The 19,032-nt window shown below is 41.6% G+C and overlaps 1 protein-coding gene across 3 annotated transcripts; it reads left to right on the top strand.

Moving 5' to 3' along the window:
- Window positions 1-118: 118 nt before the first annotated feature.
- On the top strand, window positions 119-3,976 carry LOC147852228 (uncharacterized). 3 transcript variants are annotated; one of them, XM_087334180.1, is made up of 8 exons: window positions 119-736; window positions 966-1,017; window positions 1,109-1,308; window positions 1,418-1,590; window positions 1,689-1,806; window positions 1,967-3,253; window positions 3,365-3,447; window positions 3,636-3,976. In XM_087334180.1, the coding sequence occupies exons 1-8, from the start codon at window positions 662-664 to the stop codon at window positions 3,685-3,687; spliced, it is 2,040 nt and encodes a 679-aa protein (XP_087190306.1). In that variant the 5' UTR covers window positions 119-661; the 3' UTR covers window positions 3,688-3,976. The 3 variants fall into 3 exon arrangements, with proteins under 3 accessions (XP_087190306.1, XP_087190304.1, XP_087190305.1); XM_087334178.1 differs by having other exon boundaries at window positions 1,898-3,253; XM_087334179.1 differs by having other exon boundaries at window positions 120-736; window positions 1,901-3,253.
- The last annotated feature ends 15,056 nt before the right edge of the window (window positions 3,977-19,032 follow it).

Genomic DNA, 19,032 nt, shown 5'->3' with positions numbered 1-19,032 from the left:
CTAGAGAGAGGATGATGGAAACGCGACATGGACTCTCTAGACTCGACAGAGTAGCCATCGCTTTTTGATTCCTTTCTTTCTCTTCTTCTTCTTCTTCTTCTTCTTCTCTCTCTGCACAACATCGCCATCGCCATATTCTTCTCCTTCTTCTCCTCTGAATGATTCCTCTTCTTCCTCCTCTTTGACATATATCAAACGCTTGCGACAATTGCTCTTTCACGACCAGCTTCCATGACCATCGTTGTTGTTATCAGGAAGTATCTCTAACGTATTTCGCATGACAACACTGTTCGATTCCCCCTAGCTCTGTTTTCTCTGCATTTTCTGGCTCGATCTAGCTGTCTCGTTCGGCTGTATAAACTTTCTTCTTCAACTTCGCCTGCAAAATTCTTCAGCATTAGCATCGGCATCCAAATTTCTCTATTCAAAGAAGTTCCATCATAATTCCAGTTTACTTCTTCTTCTTCTTCTTCTCAGTCGATGCATCTACAGTGAAGCAGAAAAGTAAGCATAAACAGATGCAAATGCAGCAAAAAGAAGCGTATCATGTTTTTCCAGCTTCCGCACCACATTTTAATCGTTCTGTAAATGCGAAGGACCAAGATCAATAGCTTCTTCCTTTAAACTCTGGAAATTCCTTTGGTTGTTGATATAGCATCATATGGATTGGCTCCTCAGCTGCTTCAGGCGTAAGCAGAAACGAAACAATGCTGTTGATCTATCCACACATTTCAACGTATGTAATCACGATTGTTTATTAGGCAATTTCAGGATTTTTGTTCATTTATGTATAAATCTGTTTGTTAGATGCTGTGGCAACAAAAGCTTTCATTCTCCCTCAAGAATACTGGATTTTGCTTAAATTGTGCTGCATTGTCATTCCTGTGGGGCTTCAAAGATGCTGATCCAACAAAAGGCTATTTAATTCGTCGTCTAATTACACTATTTTTTTTTTCTTATTTCAGAAACAAAACCAGAATTCTGACGAGTGTATTGCAGAACCAGGTTTCGTTTCAGGTAGATAGTATATGATACATATATTTATACAATTAGTTGTATATCTGCGTATTCAAGGCTTGATCATTATTTTGGAACCTCTACTTTGTAGAGCCAGTGAAAGAAGTTCAAAAGTTAGCAGAAGAACAACATGCTGATAAAAGACAGGAACCTCTATTCTGTAACAAGCCAGGAACTGGCGTTGAAAAAGGTTCATCAGTAGGTCAACTTGGAAGACTCAAAGAAGAGCTTGACATCCTCACTAGAAAGCTACTCAAGGAAGCTGATAAGGCAAAGAATCTTACAGATGAGGTGCATATTACTTTTGGTCCCATACTTGTGTAAGAAGCCTTTGCTGAATATTTACCCAAATTTTAGTGCAATCGAAATAATGTAAATGTTATTTGTTGCTATTCTATAGGTGAGATATCTTCGAAGTTGTAGTGAACTTCTGGATTCTCCAACAGCATTTAAGAAGGCCCTTGATGATTTAGCAAAGGCATCGACTGAGGGTCAAGTTGAAGGAAAACCCCGGCTGATCCTTCTACAGTCACTACTCACGAAGATTGAATCTGAAAGACAAGTTAAACAAAGGTAAATCATCTTTCTTTAAGTAGTTTCTGACATTTGGCTCAAAGCGTTTTGTTGTAGGGAATTTGGTTTCATAAACTGAATATATTTTTCTGCTGCAGATCATCCAAATCTAATTGCTTGAATGCTCCTAATGAAGAGGGCAATGACACAATTGAACCTGTTTGTGATGCTGACATGCAGCTCAACCAAAGAGATTTACATGAAGAAACCACTGTGGTATGCAACTTGTCAAGCAGTGATCTAATCTTTTGCAATAGAACTTGCATTTTTTAGTTAAATTTTTGAATTTTGTCTGTAAATGCTGTAGCAGCTACACGATTCAAGGTCTAATGATATTGAAAGCAAAGTTACTGAAGATGCATTTGACGCTGAACAGAAACGATCAAAGCTCAATGGTCTATCTAATTCTATTCACACAAGTGCGAGTAAGTCTAAGCTGGTGCCAGCTACTAGTAAGAAACGATCTCTTTCCTTTTCAGGATTCTTCCTAGAAGAGGATCAAGCAGATAACAGTTGTATATATGATGAACAGTTGATAATGAAGCATGTAGAAGACACAGAATTATCTGATTCAAAACAACCTTGTATTAAGTTGAGAGAGGAAACTGTTCTGAGTTGTGAAAATGCAGAAGATGCTTTAGATAGCTATTTTGCATTCACTACTAGTACTGATACGCAAGAGATGCAGTCTGTGCTGTCCGAACAGGCAATATCTCTAGATTTCTCCAGGGCGGATATGTTTTCCAATGCTGACAGTGAAATGGATTTCCACGCAGCAATATCACAGGATTATGTGTCGTCTAAGCAGACATGGAATGAGAAAGACAAGGATTTTGATGAAGTATGCAATTCTAGATTCTCTGAAGCTGATTTGATGGATTCCAATAGAGAACAGGAGGTTGACAATGATCTTTTAAATGATAGACACATAGTACCTGTCCATGATTCAGATAAAGTGAATTCTGTGATTCTGCAAAATTTCGCTTCAGAGGAAGACAGGCACTCTATTAAGTATAAAAATGATAGATGCATCAATGATTGTGAGGAAGTAAACACCACATCTCAGCTTCTGCAAACTCCTGGCATAGAAGACAGAGCTTCTGTGAAAAAGTCACATGTAGACAAGGTAGCATTCTTGGACCAGAACACATTGTGTATATCAGAAATGTTAAATGAGGGAGAATTTGAGCAAGAACAAAATCCATCAATTACTACCACAATTCTCAGCTCAACATTGACAGGCTATGGCGATCCTAAGAAACCAACATTTCTAGATGGGGAAGAATTAAGTAAAAATAAGGAACAGTTTGTAATGGAAGCGACATCAGGTGCAACACCAGGATCACCACATGTGATTACCCTAGGTTCATCTTCAGATATGCTGTTTTCACCACCAAATTCACTAGACTCTCACTCCATGTCATTGCTAACAGAAACCAATTCTAGCCAACAGGGACTTACACCATCAAGAGCTTCTTTTGCATCAACTTTAACAGCCGAAACCCCTAACTCTATACAAAGCGGGCCATCCCCTGCCAAACTTGCCGAGGATAGACCGATATTGGGAACTGTTGCAGCTCATTGGAGTCATTCATCCTCATCTTCAACTCAACCATGGTGGGATGGGAAAGGTATCCCCAACTCTACCAATAAGTACAAAGAGGTAGTGACTTTTGTTTATTATGTATTTTACTTCTTTTTTTCTAAATGTAGTCTATTTTACAACTGTAAATGCTTAAATGATATAATAATTGAGTACCATATTTTGCTACAGGATCAGAAAGTAAACTGGCATGCAACTCCATTTGAGGTGCGATTGGAGCGAGCATTGGCTACCCAAGGACGTGCCTTGCAAAAGTATTTGAAGCTCTTAAATTCTCAGTTTCTTTAATTTCATACCCAAAAATGACTTAATTCACAAAATAAAATCATGTAGTTATCAAGTCCACCCCTGTAGTATCTGTCCCCCAAGCAGAAGCTACATATGAAGAAGTATGTCTGCTGTTCATCATCCCGAGGTCTCATTTTTTTAATTGTTTATGCAGGAAGCTTTTTGTTGGGGCTATGACTTCAGAGATGGATCTAAACGTTAGTTGAGAGCTATGGAAAATGATTACCATTTTGGCTGTCTGACTACACGAGATAATCTATGTGAATCCTATGCTAATTTTAGTCTTAGCTGTTTTCTGATATCAATTATTTACACTATAATACCTTTTTTGTTTCTCCCTTCTGCTTCCAATCCCTCTCACATAATTGGGGGAACCTTCGCAGTCTTTCTCTTTTCCTTCCCCCCTCCCATATAATTTGCTGTGGAGTGGAGTGGAGCTTTGGCCTATTTCTTGTTAACTAAATAGATAAAACTAACAGATTTTAATCTTGAGAACACTTTTGTCCTGGTTAACCATTGATATCATTGTGGGCATATAAATAAATACATATAATGGTGTTCCTAATTCAGTATCTGGATTGCTCGTTTAGGTTTGGTTGTTTTTTGATGGATCCTGCAAAACCCTGGCTGCAGAAGTGTAGTTATCTTGGGACTCAACTATGCAGAAGGGCATTCCCTTCTCTTGGCCACTGAAATTTAGTCTCTATGTTACAGGAGGATAAATCATTACAATGAAAAACGCCCAACCAAACATGTTCCTCTGATGGTTCAGATTGCAACCTTGTGCATCAGATGGTGATTCAAGGTACATTGAAGTTGATGCATGTGGTGGGCTGAATAATGCTGATCGATCTTGGACCTTCATGTTAAGTTTATAATGGTGTTCTTATAGTATTTGTGGTTGTGATAATACTTGTAAGTGATGGATGTACTGTCACTTACTGGGCATGATTAGATCAAACTAATTATGTTATTGAAAATAAGAAAATAAATGAGTGAGGATGTTGTTGCTCTTGATCACCCTTAAGCAAAGGATTTTAGACAATCCCTAAACCCCAATTGCTACCCATACTGTAGCGTGTGGTTAGAGATGTACTTTGGTTTGGATTAGATGATAGACACCTCGAAGGTGAATGAGGTAGCTAGTCCCTTATTTATATCATAAGCCAAAAGTCCCTAATTGCCATTACGCATCATTGTATTGTGTGTTTATTGTTCTAATCATAGATTGACACATGCGTGATATTCGTGATATTCTCCATGTGCAATATTCTCAATATTCGAGAATATGAAATGACCCCAAGAATATTAGAAAACCATTTGTTTTGCAAAATAAATATAAAATATTTATTTAACCAAAAAAAGAACAATTATTCATTAATAGATTATAGTGTCAAGAGAGTTTATGAAACTTATTTTAAATAATCAATTAATTAATTAATTAAAAAAAAACGAATATTTTTATATTTATTATACAAATATGATTAGTATGAACTTTGAAGATATGATTAGTTTGAAGTACTATTTTTAATGTCAAAATAAAAATATCCATAAATTTTGAGGGAATAAAAAGTGAGAAATTAATGAGCTTTTATTTTATTTTATTTATTTATTGAAAATAAAACGAATACTTATATCAAGTTATATACTTATTATAAAATTTTAGTACTATCAAATCCCCGAGTCCCTCTTTTATTATCCCTATTTATTGTCAAGTTCCTTTTTTTTATCCTAGGAAATTAAAAAAGATAGTTCAAAAAAAGAGAAGTTAAATGAATACTTGACCACCCATTCATATTCGTATTTGTTTGCATTCGAATGGGAAACCTGACGAATGCGAATATGTCAATTTATGGTTCTAATTTGTCTTCACATCCATTTGTTTGCATTATTGGAGCATCAAGGCCTTCAAACTCACTATCGAGTGAGTCAATTTGTGGTCGTCCGGATCTTTGTACTTCGACATTTTGTTCTTCCCTTTGTCCATCTTCGAATTTGGTCGAGATGTGCTTTGATCACTCTAAGGCTCTTTAGGTCCACTCAGCTTGGTCATAGTTGGACTTTCTTCGAACATATGTCACAACTGATTGTCCTCTTCAATCTCTTGTTCGGTCGAATTTGGGTCGATTGGGATTGGAGTCAGAGTCATCTTTGGTTTGTACTAGGATGCCAACTCGTCGAAAACAACGTCCTGACTTACTTGAACTTTTCAGGTATATGAATTATAACATTTGTATCCCTTTTGTTCGAGTGAGTATCCTACAAGGATACATTTCTTCGACTTAGGATTAAGCTTCTATCGCTTTTCGTCGAGAATATGTACATAAGCAATTGAGTCAAATATCTTGATATGAGATAACTTTGGCTTCTCGTGGGCTGTAACATCATGCACTCTTGATGTTGTGCACCGATTCATTAGGTTGATGGCTATGTTAGGTGCTTTTGCCCAGTACGACTTTAGCAGGTTCTTTTTGTTCATCATCGCCCTTGTTACCTCTAATATGAGTTGATTCTTTTGTTTGACTACTTTGTTTTGTTGAGGTGTATGCTGGCAAGAAAACTCTCGCCAAATTCGTTCTTGTCGAAGGTATGCTATGAAGGTGTCAGAGAAGTACTCCTTGCCTCCATCTGATCGAAGGCATCGTACATGTTGATTGGTTGCCTTTTCGACTTCGTTTTTAAACGTTTGGAAGTGTGTGAACACTTCACTCTTTTGCTACATGGGGTAGATCAAAGTGTGTCTGGAAAAGTTGTTGATGAACGTCACGTAATATCGGCATCCGCCGAATGTAACCATCCAAGTTGGCCCCCACACATCTGAATGTATTACATTTAGGATCCCTTTGCTTACGTTCCTCTCCTTCGGGAACGGATATCGATGTTGCTTGCAGAATTGGCAAGCTTCACACACTTCGACAATCTCATTTGTAAAAGTTGGGAGTCCAATGGTGACTCCTTTTGACTATATGCCCTTGAGCTTTTGGAGATTGATGTGGCTGATTCTTTTGTGCTACACTTCCAAGTTAGTGTCGACTTTGAGGCCTTTCATGAACATAGTCAACTTCACCTCGTTTAAATTGAGGATGAACATTCAACCTTTTCTTCGACCTTTTCAATAAAGCACCCTTTGTGATCGAACCATACTTGCACCCATTGTTCTACCATTTGGTCAACCAAGACCAGATTTTTCGTGATGGTCGGGACATGCAAGTCGTTCTTGATGCAAGCTTGTTTGTTGTTCTCGAACGGGACATTTTTGACATGCTGAATGGGGTGAATTGTGTCGTCCCCAGTTTTAATGTAGCCGGGTCGATTAGGTTTTTGCAACTCTTGGAACTAATCTTCGTAAGGCATCATGTGATTGGATGCTCTAGATTCGACAAACCATACATTGTCTAAAGTAGAGGTTGTTGGCATAACGAGCTGACTCCCTTCCACTTTGTATCCTAGTGTGAATACGTCCAAAGAGTTAGGGCTTAATATATAAACAATAACCTAACGTAGCAACAATATTTTCTTGATCATTTGTGTATATCTTGAATCTCAATGAGAGAAAGAGAATAAGAAATAGAAAAAGCTTCCATTTGAGCTCATACTGTGTTTGCAGTTCAATCATATCCTCTGTCACATTCTTTGTGTTGTTTGCTGTGCACATTCACCGATAGGTCCTCACTTGCTTCCGCACATTATTTTCCACGAGTGGTATTAGAGCGACTTGCTACTCGACGGCAACAAAAGAAGCAAAGAAAGGTGAAAAAGAGGACAAGGTCAGCAAAAATCTCACTTTCGAAAAAGAATATGGCCTCAACATCCGGAATAAGAGTTGAAATCAGAAAGTTCGATGCAATTTTTTTTTCCTTGTGGAAGGAGATGATGTAGGATGTGTTGATCATCAAGAGACAAGTCGACATAGCGAAAAACCTGCTACGATGTCAGTTGAAGAGTGGAGATCACTGGACGAAATTGTGCGCTCCACCATCTGAATGAATCTGGCCGAGAATGTCTATTTCAGCATGGCCAAGGAGACAACAACTTTCTCGTTATGGGAGAAGTTGCAAGCAATGTACGAAAAGAAGTCCTCGTCGAAACTCATATTGATTTGACAATTGTTCAATATGAAGATGAGAGAGTCAGATCCTGCAACCTTCCACATTAACACCTTCAGCCGGGGGTTGTCCGAACTCTCCTCCCAAGGGAGTAACTTCAAAGAAGAAGTTAACTTGCCCTTCCCCTCCTATCGAGCTTGCTGGCAAGTTGGGGGTATTCTGCACGACATTCACCATGCTCTTCTCTTCCAACATTGCTCGTGCCGTGTTGTCGTGAAGATTATCGACAACGGTGTGAAAATCATGTGGAACCGACAAAATGGAGAAGGTGCAATATGCACACGTATGAAAGGGGTGATGGTTACACTCATATGTTAGCACGTCAATGTGCACGTGTGATGTGTGTTTAGGTGCTCATTACACAAAATATAAAAAATAAGCCAAAGGCCTAGTGGCATACCAAGGGGTGCAAGTAAGGTTTTGTTGTGTCATGTTTCTTTGAAGAGCATGATTGGTGATATGGTCTTTTTCGTTTCTCTTCAATTAGGATGTCGTGGTTTTGACACATAACCTTGACCAAGCTAGACTTCTCCTCCACAGGGTCCTCCCGTCCCGTCATTGCTTGGATTCTTCATTCTGCTTTGAATGCCTTCCTTCATGCAGAGCTTCCCTTTTCTGACTTGATTCAATATGGTCGGCCAAAATTCTCCTGCTTGAGACTCTTTGGCTCTTGTTCTCGTGTCTAGCTCGAATTCCGACGGATGAGGAATAGTAAACACTATTCACTTTGTTTTCTTCCATTTCCTCCATCAGAGCAATCCTCCAACCTTAAGCGTGTGATGGAAGAAAGGATCCTGGATAGCCGAATTGAGTTCACACTACAGGAGATCTTAGGAATTGCAAAGAAATAATTTCATGATGTCATCATTGACTTAATAAAAAGGAAGAGATTGCCAAACAACTGAAGAAGGAAGGATCCTGGATAGCCGAATCAAGTTCACACTACGGGAGATCTTAGGAATTGCAAAGAAAGAATTTCATGATGTCATCATTGTCTTAATAAAAAGGAAGAGACTGCCAACAACTGAAGAAGGAACCAGATCGACAAATGTCTCGACGAGTGATCACAACGGAAGGTCTTGAAATCGAACAAGAATTTGTGGATAACCCTTTCGCAAGGCCACATTGGGCTAGGGCCACTACTGAGACACCGGTGCGGATGGGAGACTTGAAAGATCCGGTGGTAGCGTTCATTCATCATGGCTCGGAGATCAACCTCATGTCTCTTGACTTCTATCGGAAAGGTTGTTGGCCCATTAATACTAGGCATGGGTGGAAGATTCAAGTGGCAACCAGGGTGAGAGAAGAGCTTCATGGGGCCTGCCCTAACGTTAAGGTAACTATTGGCGACGTTGAGCATGATCAACACTTCTTTGTGCAAGAATCGGCATCACATCCTGTCATCCTTGGCGAGGCTTACATTACAGCATCCCGGATGGAGACAAAGGTACTTGATAATGGTTCGGTATCTGCACGGATACGAAGTCAAGATGGGACAAGCTTGGTTCAATTCCTCACCGTGCGACTGAACCATGAAAGAAATAGGCATAACTTAGGGAAAGAATCTAGGGAGGATTTTTAATTCGGGCTATTAGGGAGAGGTACAACAATAGTCCGGGACATCTAACTATGTCCCCAATTCAGTGTAATAAAAGTTGTCACCCATAAATAAAAAGGAAGTCTTGTTTTCTGAAAATGGGTTGTGTAAATTTAGAAACATAAATGGAAGAGATATTAAAATAGAAATCCCAGAGGAACAATTTAGAGAAATCAGGATTATGAATGAGGAAGAGGCAATAAACGGGTACATGGAGATAATATCATTTAATTATACTCTTGGGGAAATGGAGAAAGTTATCGAATCAAAACGTAAGTCAACAAAATGATTCCAATCAACTATATCGCCTTATACACCGTCATCGACGGATACGAACAAGGTGTCAAATGGATGAAGTCAAAGTTAATACCAAATACAAGACTGCGGATAAGAAAGTCAAACCTGTGGCTGCTCCCTTGCCTGAAGACAGTTGGCAGCGAATAAAGGAGGTAGCGCGAGATCCGTACCTTAGAGACCTGAAAGGAGTAGGCCATGTCTTCATCGACGAAACTCGGAGGAAGCTCAAAATTGGTGGGGGTGAGTTTTTGCTACCCAAAGAAGAGTCCAAGTTCCGAGAAATGTTGGAGCAACACGGGAAAGCATTTGCCTTTTACCCACAAGAGATCGGATGTGTTGACCCAACGCTTGTGGAACCAATGGTTATCTTTACAATACCCCATGTGCCATGGAACTTGAAGCCAATTCCCGTTCCAAGAGCTCACATTCCAAGATTGCTAGAGTTGTTAAAAGAAAAGATTAGAATGGGAATCCTTGAGCCATCTAATGCGCCTTATTCAAATAGGTGGTTCACAGTGCCGAAGAAGAATGGAGCGCTTCGATTTATCCAATATCTGCAAACGGTAAACAAGGTCACCATTCGTAATGTTGGTATTGGACCTAGTGTTGATGAGTTTGTTGAAGCTTTTGCGGGAAGGTCAATTTACTCAATTCGAGACTTGTATTCTGGACACGACCAATTTCAATTGTCTTTGGATAGTCGAGACATCACAACGATGTGGACTCCCATCGGGCTAGTAAGGATGTGTACATTACCGCAAGGGGCAACTAACTCAGTGGCCCATATGATGAATGCCATGAACAAAGTACTAAGAGACTGCATCCTAGATATTACGATGCCTTTCCTCGATGATATCCCTATAAAGGGGTGCCCTAAATCAGAGAACGATGAGTCTTTAGATCCAGATGGATGTCGAAGATTTGTTTCAAACCATATTGAAGATTGTGGAAGAGTGCTAAAACGACTAGAATGTGCAGGGCTCACATTCTCCGGAGAAAAATCAGCATTTGGCCAACGCGAGATCCTAGTTGTGGGACACCTTTGTGGACCATACGGACAGAAACCCTCTCCCGAGAAGGTGAATACTATTCAAGAGATGCTAGAGGAATGTGGAATGTAGACAGAGGTCCGAAGATTCTTAGGAGCATGTGTGTTCTACCACATTTGGATTCCGCACTATGCTCATGTGGTTGAACCCTTGTATAGCTTATTGAAAAAAGGGAGAAAATTCAAATGGGAACCTGTACACATAGAGGCAATGTATGGAATTAACAAAATAATAATAAAAGCTTTGTTGACTCATTAGCAATGTAACTTGTCTCTCGATTTTGAAGTCAAAGGTTCAAACCTGGAATTGGAATTTTCGTCTGTATCTATCTATCTACTTATATACCTTTAATACTTTCTCACTTGTGCTAGTCCTTCCGGTCCAGAACACTGACGGTCCCGCTTTGTTGTCTTGTATGATCCCTTCGATCCTCCATCACTGTTTGCGGATAGAGGCTGGTGCTTGTCTGCGCAAGTGTAACGCGCACATCGTGACGTTTGGCACATGTGTCACGTGCTTCACGACATCTTTGTGGTGCAGTAAATATTTTCTCAATCTCAATCTCTCTCTCTCTCTTCCTCTCAGTCAACCCACACAAGTGTCTTCGGCAACAAGACCGACTCGATTATAAACCTAAACAATGGACTTGATGGTGAGAGTGATTGTCATGAGAAGAATGAGGGGTTGTGCACTTTCTGTGGATATGGTTATGATAAGGGTAATGATGAGGATGAGAGTGACGAAGAGGAATTGTGTGTTTTAGGTTGTCTTGGTTTTCTTCATGATAGATTTTATAAGGGTTTCACTAAATTAAATGGTGACATTCATGAGGATATCCATTATGAAAATAGAATAGGGATTTGTGATGATTAGGACATTCTACAAAAATATGTCCATGATGATGTAGGGTTACTTAATGATCACAAGGGTATAACTAAGGAAAATCTAGAAAATGTTAGTTGGGATGTGTATAATGATGATGTCGATGTTGTGAGTATGTGTGGGAAGGATGGGATTAAGGTTGATAATATTGAGGATAATCTAGAAAATGTTATTTGGGATGTGTATAATGATGATGTTGATGTTGTGAGTATGTGTGCGAAGGATGGGATTAAGGTTGATAATATTTAGGATAATCTAGAAAATGTTATGATGGTTTGGGATGTGTATGATGATAATGTTGGTGTTGTGAGTGTGTGGGAAGGATGAGTTTAGGGTAGATGATATTGAATATGATGGTTATCTCGTGATAAATGGTTCGATGATTAAAGATGTTGTTAACTCAAAGGATGACTATAATGATGATGTAAGTATAATTAACATTGAGGTTGTTATCGAAGAAGATGATGTTGTGGTAAAATGGATGGTTATTACTTATAAAGAAAAAAGGAAAGAAGTGATTGTGAGGACTACCCATGGGAAGGAAGGGAAAGATGCATCAAGATGGTGGGATGTTCAACAAAACAGAGGAGGTTGTATTGCCAACATTTCTATCTCCCATCTCAAAGAAAAGGATTGGCTAATTCGAAGAAGCACTCGGTTTTTAGATTCGGTTTGACAAGACAATTGACTGCGTCCCAAGAAGATGGGGATTGGGTATTGATCTACAACAACAATCTTGACAACCAACATAGAACGACAAGAAAGTTCGCAAGAAGGTGGTTCGGACCATATGTGGTGACAAGTTCTAACGACTATGTCACTTACTACGTCGCGGAGCTAGACGGATCAAGGTTGGTCATACCCATTGTGGGGAAAATATCTTCAAGAAAAGACGAGGGTCCTAACCATGATGACGTCAACCATGAAGATAGAGAGGTCAATGAGGACATGAAGGAAATTGATTCATCATCGTAGTTGAAATCTCACACTCTTTTCTTGGCACGTACTGGAGGACGTGCGGTTTGGTGGGGGTGGATGTCGTGAAGATTTTCGGCAACGATGTGAAAATCACGTGGAACCGACAAAATCGAGAAGGTGCAATATGCACACATATGAAAGGGGTGATGGTTACACTTGTATGTTAGCACGTTAATGTGCACATGTGATGTGTGTTTAGGTGCTCATTACACAAAATATAAAAAATAAGCCTAAGGCCTAGTGGCATACCAAGGGGTGCAAGTAAGGTTTTGAAAATTGCACCTCTAAAATAAGAGACAATTGACTTACCATTAGACTAAGCTTGTTTCTTTAAACCTTATTTTCATCATAGTAGTTTTCACATGTAAATTGTCATACATGAGAACTTGATTGCGTGACATGGTTATCATGCATCACATGTAATGCATGAGCGCCAAATGGCAATCATGCATCACATTCATTCCATGCATTGTATGCATGTCTTGCACCCTCACATGCATCATATGCACGAGGGCATCTATATAAGAAGGAAAGAAAAAGAAAAGAGGGGGGAGGAATCAAGCTATGTATTCAATCAAGATATTAATAAGAAAAAACCTAGTTATCTTATTGGTGTGTCTTGTTTCTTGAAATTGAAGTCAAGGGTTCAAACCCAGAATTGGAATTTCCGTTCGTTTATCTATCTATCTTAAAAACTTCTTGAATTTCTCTCTCTCTCTCTCTCTCTCTCTCTCACATAGCCACATTAGAGCGTCACTTCGGCTACTACAATTTCATTTCGTGTGGTCATTCACTCTATATCTCTGGAATTCTCGCGAAGAAGGAACAAAGATCGTTTCGCCATTGTCGCCGCCTACTAAAATGTTGCGCACCACCACATTACCGTTGCCTACACATCAATTCACCGCACCGTTGATTCTAGTTTGGGTGCGTCTTCAATAACAAATAACTTTTTTATGCAATAAACCTAAAGGGCCAATTCATCTCCTCCATAACCATTAGTGGATAGAGGCTCGGTGCTTGTCCGTGCACGTGTGATGTACACATCACAACGTTTAGCAAGTGTGTCACGCGCCACGTGACAACGTCGACAATCGACTGGTTCTTTCTTTCGGCCACACCATTTTGTTTCGGTGTGTATCGGCAACTGAATTCTCTCTGAATTCCCATTTGTTGCAGATAAGTGTTGAACTGGACGGAAAAGTATTCTTTTCCACCATCCGACCGCAGGCACTTGTTCTTCCTTTCCGTTTCCCGTTCCACAAGACTTTGCAGGTTTCGGAAACAGTTGAAAACATCGCTTTTCCTTTCGATTAGGTAGATCCATGTGTGCCAGCTGTTGTCATCAATGAAGGAGACGAAATATCGGCTCCCACCAAGACTAACATTCTCGACCGGTCCCCATACATCCGAATGTATTAAATCGAACTTGTTACGGCTCCGGTTTCTTTTGGTGGGAAATAGAGGCCGGTGTTACTTCCTGAGCTGGCCGGCTTACATATTTGGGCCTTCTGGCCACTGATTTTCGGCAATCCGAAAACAACCTGTTTCGATTGCAGGACTTCAAGCCTCTGATAGTTGACGTGGCCGATTTGCTTGTGCCACATGTTGATATCCGATTTGACCTTCTGTCCTTTTGCAAACATAGTGGTGCCGACGCCGTTGGTGTCGAGGATAAACATCCTCCCCTCCCTACGCCCTTGCGCAATTATTCGGCCTTCTTCCTCGATGAAGCACCCGAGGTGCGTAAACCGCACCTGCATCCCTTGGTTGATGATCTACCCGACTGACACCAGGTTCTTTGTGATTATTGGAACATGTTGTACGTTCATCAACTTTCCCTTTTGTTCGACATGGCTTAAAGGGACTTCTCCGACATGCACAATCGGGTGAGGAGTGTCGTCTCCAGTTTCGACAATTCCTGGTTGCTCTGGCTTTTCCAAAAATGAGAACCACTCTTCATGGCTCGTCATGTGGTTTGATGCTCTGAAGTCAATGTACCACACTTCCTCCGATCTAGAAGTGGTTTTCTTCATCGAGTTCATCTTGTGCTTCATCACAAAGGCCGGTCCTTTTTCGGTCTTACCGGTTCCAAATCCATCCGATCCTTCTACATAGTGCGGGCTTTGCCGGTTCCCTTGTCCGGCCTTGCCGGATTCGGATTTATCCGAATCGGTGCACTTCTTCCAACAGTCCCTTTCTTGCCACAATACCAGCCTTTTGTGTCGGTTTTCCCTTGCCAATTTCCGGCACCGCCTTGACTCCCCCTACTAGTGGAGGGTTCGAAACTGCTGTCGGCACTATCTTTGTACCTCTGGTTCTGCTCTTGCCAACCGCCGCTATTGCGTGTCGAATCACCACGTCCTCCACGCCCATGGGGCCGATCCGCCTCCGTGTACAACATATGGCTATCTGATTGAGTGGTCATTGACCCACTCACGTGGTTTTCTTCGACCATGAGCATCGATTACAAGTTGAAGAAGGACAGTGGCTTCTCCCGGGTGCAAACTGTCGTCCAGATTGGCCCGTACCGGTGTGCTAGAGCACTAAGGTAGATCTGGACCATCTCGTCTTCATCCACCCTCACGTAAATGGACCTGAGTGTGTCACAGATCTCCTTGGTCTTGGTGGTGTAGTCGGTGACCGACATGTCTTGTTGCCGGATATTGTTGAGCTCTTGCCGGAGCTGTAAGTTCCGAGCTGTGGTACTTGCGGCGAAAATCTTCCGGAGATTTTCCCAAGCCTCCTTCGATGATTTTGCACCTCTGATGTAGCCGAGCATCTTGTCATGCACACAGGACGCGAGGCAGTACAACACCCTGCTCGCTCATTGCTCCCATACTGGGAAGTCCTTGTGTGCCAAATCCGGCGTTGCTTCATTCGCTCCTTCAACGTAGCTCCAGTATCCATGCCCCAGTAGGTACTGGTGCATTTTATACAACTAGGACATGTAGCTGCTCCGGTCGAGCTTTTCTGTTGGAAGCGAGCTCGCCATGCTTTTGTCCATACCTTCTCTTTTTGGTCTGTTCTTTTACCAGTGGTTAGGGGTTGTCTTCAGAAAAAAAAGAACGCTTATCGGCAACAGAGGTTCTCAACCCTCACGCTATGATAGCATGTCAAAGTTAATATGTGGAAGCTTTGACAAACCATTTTATCTGGATAGCAACAGAAAATAGAGAATGAAGGTTTAATGGAAGCTTAAGAACAGAGAATACACATGAGAGACAGAGAGAGCAGAAAACATAAACTCAATTCAAAATAATAACACTTTGTACATGCAATGTGCCCAGTAAGCACTTTAATACAAGTCCATAAAGGATTGACAGAAGTACTGACAAGTACTTCAATGCTCATACGAGCGACTGGCACTAACTCCCAAAATTATGCCTACATACTAGGCTAGATTCGTAGACCTCTAATGGCCTACCGGTTACAATACGATCCGGCTCACCGATCCGGCTCAAGGTTCCGGATGCTATCCGGATACCGATCCAGATCTGGTTGAGCTTGTTCGCTCAACACCGAAGATAACCTCATTCCAGAGGTGAAAGACGTGCAGCTTGAGAAGTACACTGATTGTTTGGCCAACAAGGAAAATCGAACCTCTTTCTGAACCCAACCACCGTCGAGACGGAATGCACCGCTAGAGCTTGTGCATACCGATGTATGCCAAGTGAACACGAAGTCACATGCTGGGTCCAGTACTTTGTGACATTCATAGAAGACCATAACCGGAAGTTGTGGGTCTCACTGCTGAAGACGAAGGACCAAGTATTATCCGTCTTCAGGGATTTTAACACGAGAGTGGAAAGGGAAACCGGCTGGAAGCGAAAGGCGGTTCGAGTGGACAATGGAGGCTAATATCGGGGGCAGTTCGAGGAGTACTTCTGGACGAAGGGAATCTGACTCGAATTTACTGTGCCAAAGAAACGAGAGCTTAATGGATTGGCCGAAAGGATGAACTGGACTGTGATGGAGAGAGTTTGGAGGATGCTGGCACATGCAAAGTTGCCCAAGATGTTTTGGGTTGAGGTGTTGATGACGACGACATACGTAATAAATAGATCACCCTCAACACCCTTGGACGGAGACACACCATAGAGAGTATGGACCAGTAAAGACATGTGGTTGTCTCGTTTATGTGCATGTTGCAAAGGACAAGAGAGAGAAATTAGATCCGAAGTCCCGGCCATGCATATTCCTTGGATACGACGATGATGAGTTCTTCTACCGAGTGTGGGACTTGGTCAATAAGAAGGTGTTCCGGGGTCGAGACATAGTCTTCATGCAAGACAAGACCATTGTCAATTGGGAGTCGGAGAAGAAGATAGTGAACTCCCATCCGGCATGAAATCGGTCGGAAGATACAAGGACCCATCCGGCATGAAGCTGGATGACACTCGAAGAACCGGCCGGAGTCGGACAAGAAACCGAACCGATCGAAGAAGAAGAATTGGACACCAGAACCGGAAAAGATCTCGAATCGGATTTAGATGAAGCACAAATGGAGGAACATAAGGTCGAAAACCAAGGACGAAGATATCCGGATGTAGAGCATGCTTTACTGACCGACGAGAGGGAGCCGAAAAGCTTCGAAGAAGCAAAGAAAGACAACCACAACCGCAAGTGGGTAAGTGCCATGCAAAGAGAGATGGATTCCCTGCATGAGAACCAGACATATGAATTGATGGAGCTGCCAAAAGGAAAGAGAGCGCTCCAGAACAAGTGGGTGTACAAGCTGAAACCGGGAGACGCCTCTGCAGTTGGAAGCCTCATGTACGCAATGGTGTGTACACAACTGGACATCGGATACACAATCGTAGTGGTCATCCGGTTCATGATCAATCTGAGAAGAGAATATTGAACCGCGGTCAAGTGGATACTCCCATATTTGGAAGGCACCTTGATTGCGTGCCTCCGATTCGGCTAAGGTAAAGCCCAACTTGAAGGATTCACAGATTCAGATATGTCAGCTGATGCGGATACCAGCCGGTCTACATCCGGATATGTCATGACTTATGCAGGGGGGGCTGTATCGTGGTAGTCGAGGTTGCCGAAGTCCGTTGCACTATCGACAAAAAAAGTGGAGTACATTGTGGTTGTAGAAGTTGGAAAAGCAGTAATCTGGTTGAAGGACTTCATCGGAATGCTAGGGATCCGACAGGAGGAATTCCGGTTCTATTGCGATAGTCAAAGTGCTATCCACCTCGCGAAGAACACGACCTACCACTCCCGCACCAAGCACATCTAGAGGAGATATCATAGGCTCCGGGAGAAAGTAGAAGATAAAGAGTTTTTGTTGACGAATATCCATACATAGGAGAACGGGTCGGACATGTTGACCAAGGTGCTGTTAGCCGACAAACTGGATGCATGTTGGAGACGGATCGGACTGACGAGACATCCCATGCCGGACTGAAGGGGGAGTTTGTTCGGAAACAGGTCCCTCCGGATGGGATCTAGATGAGCTGGATTGGATGCGCCAAAGGAAGGAACCAGACCGGATGGGTTCGGAAGGTATCCGGATACCAGATCAGATGGATCTGGAATGAGTCTAGTTTGATCTGGTATGAACCAACAAATAGGAGCATATTAGTAAATATGTTCATACGTGACCATTGAGGCCATATTTATAAATAGTCCCAAAGTTATATAAGTATAAATATAACTTAGGGAAAATAGTTTTTGGTGTTGTTATCATTATTGTTGTATAGACAGAGAGAGATAGATAGAGACAGAGAGAACCAGAGAGAAACAAAAAGCATTTTTTGTTGTAACTGTCGGTCGGTGAAGACATAGAGCTCGAGGTTGTTGCCTCTGAGTCTCGCATTGTATCCTTCCTCTCATAGTGATAGTTGGAGTCTGTGGGCTCCCGTGGTTTTACCCGATTAGGGTTCTCCACGCTAACATTCGATGTTGTCTCATTCTGTGTAAGTGCATTAATCTTCATTTCCATAGAGTGTTTAAGATTCAGTTGTGGCCGAGCACTATTCCGCACACTCATTAGATATGGAGGCAGAGGAGGCTTCTTGCTGCAGTTGCGTTTCTCGGCCATGACTATGCTTCTTCTCCTTCTCCTTTTGCTTTTGCTTTTACTTTTGCATTTCTGCCTCTTCGTTGACCCAAAACTAACTTAACAAGATGCCTTGTGGTAATCCAAATTTCAATGTCCATCTCTCTTGCTTGTGTCAAGTTGAGATTGATTGGGGAAGGCCCAACGTGAGAGATGGACCACAAACCTCAACATATAACCACATATTATCACCGATTCGAGTGAAAATGTATTAACTGCACCAAGTGCCCAATTGGTCTGTTTCTTGACAACGGATGAACTCTAACCTAAACTCTTAGAGTTGGCCACATATGTTCTCGGGTACTACTTGGGGTAGCCTTACCCTTACCACATTTCTTCGCTCAGAGAAAGTATGTTGCAAGAAAATGGATTTTCTCACCATGTGCTCGATTCATCTACTTATCGACAAAGCTTTAATTTCAACGTAAACTCTTCATGTAGTGCATATTCAATTGACAAGTCAAGAATGTGAACACTCCCTTAATTCCACTCGAAAACATGGCATTCCCTCATCCATCTCAACTACTCTCATACATAGAAAGTAGACCGACTACACTACATTTTCAAGG

This window comes from Azolla caroliniana, unplaced genomic scaffold, assembly GCF_043228905.1.
Source record: "Azolla caroliniana isolate FFs.n. ecotype wild unplaced genomic scaffold, voAzoCaro1.0.p SCAF_18, whole genome shotgun sequence".
Classification (NCBI taxonomy): Eukaryota; Viridiplantae; Streptophyta; class Polypodiopsida; order Salviniales; family Salviniaceae; genus Azolla; species Azolla caroliniana.
This window is presented reverse-complemented; position numbering and strand designations above follow the sequence as displayed.